Source organism: Morone saxatilis, unplaced genomic scaffold (assembly GCF_004916995.1).
Source record: "Morone saxatilis isolate NCDOM2014 unplaced genomic scaffold, NCSU_SB_2.0 Contig0, whole genome shotgun sequence".
Classification (NCBI taxonomy): Eukaryota; Metazoa; Chordata; class Actinopteri; family Moronidae; genus Morone; species Morone saxatilis.
In genome coordinates, this window is record NW_023339650.1 from 1,066,972 (window position 1) to 1,070,901 (window position 3,930).

Sequence of the window (3,930 nt, forward strand, 5' to 3'; positions counted from 1 at the left end):
CACCTACCTGTCCTGTATTGTCAATAAAAACTCCTGGGAAATGTCCTGGAAAGGTCCTGGAAATTTCTTATAAATAGTGTGAACCCTGGCCATACTACACTGCAGTTGTTGTTAAATAAAATACAATTTTCACACAACTTCTACTAGTTTAAAAAAAAAAACCTGTTATTTCATTGTTGATCATTAATCTGTAGAGATCATTTTCTCGATTAATTGATTAGTTGTTTGCTCCAGAAAATGGTGAAAAGTGTGTTTTGTCCACAACCTAAAGATATTCAGTTTACTGTCCTAGAGCATTTAGGAAATAAGAAAATATACCACTCGAGAAGCTGGCGCTTCAAAAGGATTCATTGATTTTCGAAATAGTTGCTAGTTCATTTAATAGTTGACAGCTAATCAATTAATCATTGCAACTCTAATAGACCCCCTCATATGATGATAAAATCGTTGTATTTTTTACAGTACTGATGTTTGTGTTTATTTTATTTATAATTTATTTTCTCTGTCATTTCTGGAATTGGTTAATAATGTATATGTTAAGTTATTTAACGTTAAATAATATTTAAACTTAATTATTCTTTAATAAATTTATTTGTTTAAGACATCAGCCTTCTGAGTAGTCATATTGGTGCAAAATGTGTTTTCAAAAGCCCATATCGGTCAGGCTCTAGTTACAAGTTTCTGTGTTCTTCAAAGAAAGGTTGATCCATATCTGGTGTTTCTGTAGCTGACTGTATCTTCCAGTTTGTACTTTTATTTTGTTTTCCATTTTAAATCCCCTCATACTGACCAAATGCAAACTGTTCTCTTTCAGCATCAGTGATGTTGCAGTTGGAGTGAAGGTGAGTTTTCTGCTTTGGTTGTCTAAAATGTCTATGACAGATTATCCAGGCCCAAAGTGGTTTCTTCAAATTGGGTGTTGTTCCGTAACAGTTAGCAGTCCACACGCACGCAAAGAAAACACAAAGAAAATCTGCAGATATTCACATTTAAAACAGTGGATTTTTTTGGCTTGTTAATTTGTCGGACTGATGGTTACAATTGAATTTACATTAGCTCCTGCTGAACAACAATAAGCTTTTGTAACACAACAAACATCCATGAAATGAATGTAAAGGGACACGCCATAAAGATTAGACCACATTTCATCTTAAAATCCTGTTCTTGACATTGCATCCTCGTGTTACCACTAGAACAATCACATTTATTTAGAATATTCGTTTTTTGAGGTTTCATAGCATGAGAATGGCTTTTAATGAAACAAGTTAGGGCTTGTGTAAGCGCATTGTTGTAACCTGATTTGTTGAGCACCAGCTGCTTTTCTGCCTGCACAAAACAAAGTTAAAGTCCTGTTGAAGGGAAACAGTCATAAAATACTGATTCCTCTGATATGGCGGGTCTTTGCCATCCTGTTTATTTCATCAATATTTCAGTGTCATAGACGGAACCGAGAGGGGTGCCAGCTGTCACGAGAGAAATCTTTTCTCGGATTCTTGCAGCTTGTGCACCGTGTGCTCACATTTTGGCCCAAGTCAGACAACTTTATTACCCTTTCAATTTATGTGTGTCATGTCGCTGTAGCAGGGCCTGCAACATCTAGTTTATCGTAACCATAAAGAATGTTAGTGACAAAAGAACAATTGGTTCAAATTCAGTCAGACAGAAACAAGGAGGGGTGTATGAAGCTATTATAAAGTTGTGTGTGTAATAGCTCCCTAGCCAGGTTCCTCTTCATCCCATCAGTCAGGTTTAAGAGCACAGGGCGCCCGTCAGCTCTGGTGAGCCTTCTGGGACATAGTATAGCTCAGGATGAAATGACACATCTTGACATCTTAAATTCAGCCAGATCAAACCCACACCAGAAAAGGAGGAGCCAGACCCCTCTTCGCTGTTTTGTCTCCTTCCACTTACTCCTCTACCATCCTTTTGTCACTTTAAACTCTCTTTAGAGACCTGTTTTATTGAGGGCCTGTCTGGAAAATGGAAATAGTTTTCCTCATTATTTCACAACTGTGCCTGACTGTCTTGTCTGTCCTTTTCTTTTGTCCGCAGAGAGGATCAGATGAGCTGAGTATGTACAACAGTCCCACCTCTGGCATGAGCAGTATCAGTGGTGAGTTCGTTCCGACCACCCCTGAATAGGGAGGGGCTTGACGGATATTTGCATGAAGCCATTTGATCGCTAGTGACAGACGACATTAAAAGGAAGTATTAATAGCATTAATAGCAGATGATATCAGAGGCACCTCAAAGATTATGACTGAAAGAGCTGCTCATGCCGCCACAAAGAGAAGACGGACAAACACTCTGCCAACAAAATAAGAACAATGCTGAAGACGTACACAAGGGTTTTGTGATCTTTAATCAAAGTCCCAGTCTACTATTGTTACACAACGCCCCCATCTAAGCTAATGTCACCCCAGGGACCTGTCTAATAAAGTGGCTTCACAATATCAACCATAACCAGTCTAGCACAGGTGGATGGACGGTTCTTTAAATGTAGACCTGACCTGCTGTGAGCTTTCAATAAACATAGATTTGTAACGGAATTCTAACATTTAACATGAATAGGTTGGTTGCTGTGCTATGGCGGCTGCAGCTAACTGGTAAAAACTGTTGATCGCTGTTTCCCAAAGCCCAAGGTGACGTCCTCCTTGTTTTGTCCACAACCCACAGATAATTGTGTTTACGAACAAGAAAATATTCACATTGGAGAAGCTGAAATCAGAGAATGTTTTTCTTTCAGACAGACTCAAAAGGACTAATCGATTATCATAGCTAGCCAAATAAGCTCCAAACTGAATTATTAATCACACTGGGCTAGCTTCACGAACAAAGATGACTGCGAGCATACTGTGAATCTGTCAAGATTTAGAAATGTGCTTTCATTAATTTTGTTCTCAAGAAAACCAGCTTTAGATGAATATATTTGAACAACATTAAAAAATAAATTGGCACAGCGGCCATGTATTCGGTCTTTCCATCGGCAGCATGTTGCACACATACAATCCCTTTTTATATTTACCAAATGTTCATTTTTGTTGAAGGCAATACTTAACAGTCAACCAGTTTGTAGATAGACTTGTCAGTCAGCTCTGTTAAGTGTCTGCAATGTTACTTTTAAAAAAAGTAATCCATTACTAATTATTTGTTACGTTCCTGTAGATTTAAGAGATGCACATTTCTAATTTCTTTCACGTTATTTTCTCAAACCATAACTGTCAGTGGTATTTAACATTGTGGAAAGATGTTGATTCTTTAGTACAGGTGTGACAAAATGACACTATATTTGTATGGGACCTCACACTGACCAGTGCAGTGAAGGCTGTCTGTTTGTCAAAATGATTGAATTGAGAACTGTTAGTGTCGATAGATGGTATATAAATGATCTCACCGTGCACAGAAGCTGCCATGGTCTGTGTGGCGTGATCAGTCAGCATTTACCATTATGCATTCACGTGGGGGACAAAAATCCAAACAAGCTCAACTGATAGAGGGTTGTTGTACCACTGAGTGTTAAAATAGATTAAGAAGAAGAATATCTGCAGCTGATGGGGATCTGAATAAATGAATAAACCCAGATAGCTGTATTCCTTTAACAGCCCTTAACATGCAAACATGTAAATCCTGTGTGTTTAAAAATATACGTACATTCCCTGATATTGTTATCGGATATTGCACCTTACACAGTTGAACACATTGTGGAGACCTGGGAGGAGGTTTGGGGGGGCTATTTGGTAAAGGACAAGTGTGGTGATATTATATACACTCCCCTCCAAAAGTATTGGAACAGTGAGGCCAATTCTTTTATTTTAGCTGTAGAGTGAAAACATTTGGGTTTGACATCAAAAGATAAACATGAGACAACATTTCAGCTTTTATTTCCAGGTATTTACATCTGGATCTGATACACAACTTAGAAGAAAGCAT

General features: G+C 38.1%; 1 protein-coding gene across 1 annotated transcript in view; it reads left to right on the forward strand.

Moving 5' to 3' along the window:
- Positions 1-814: 814 nt before the first annotated feature.
- Positions 815-3,930, forward strand: part of ptbp2a (polypyrimidine tract binding protein 2a) — a gene marked incomplete at its 5' end in the record, with an annotated part of 22,945 nt that continues 19,829 nt past the window's right edge. Inside the window, 2 exon segments of the mRNA XM_035652252.1 lie at positions 815-842; positions 2,053-2,113. Of these exon segments, the coding sequence (XP_035508145.1) occupies positions 815-842; positions 2,053-2,113 (89 nt within the window).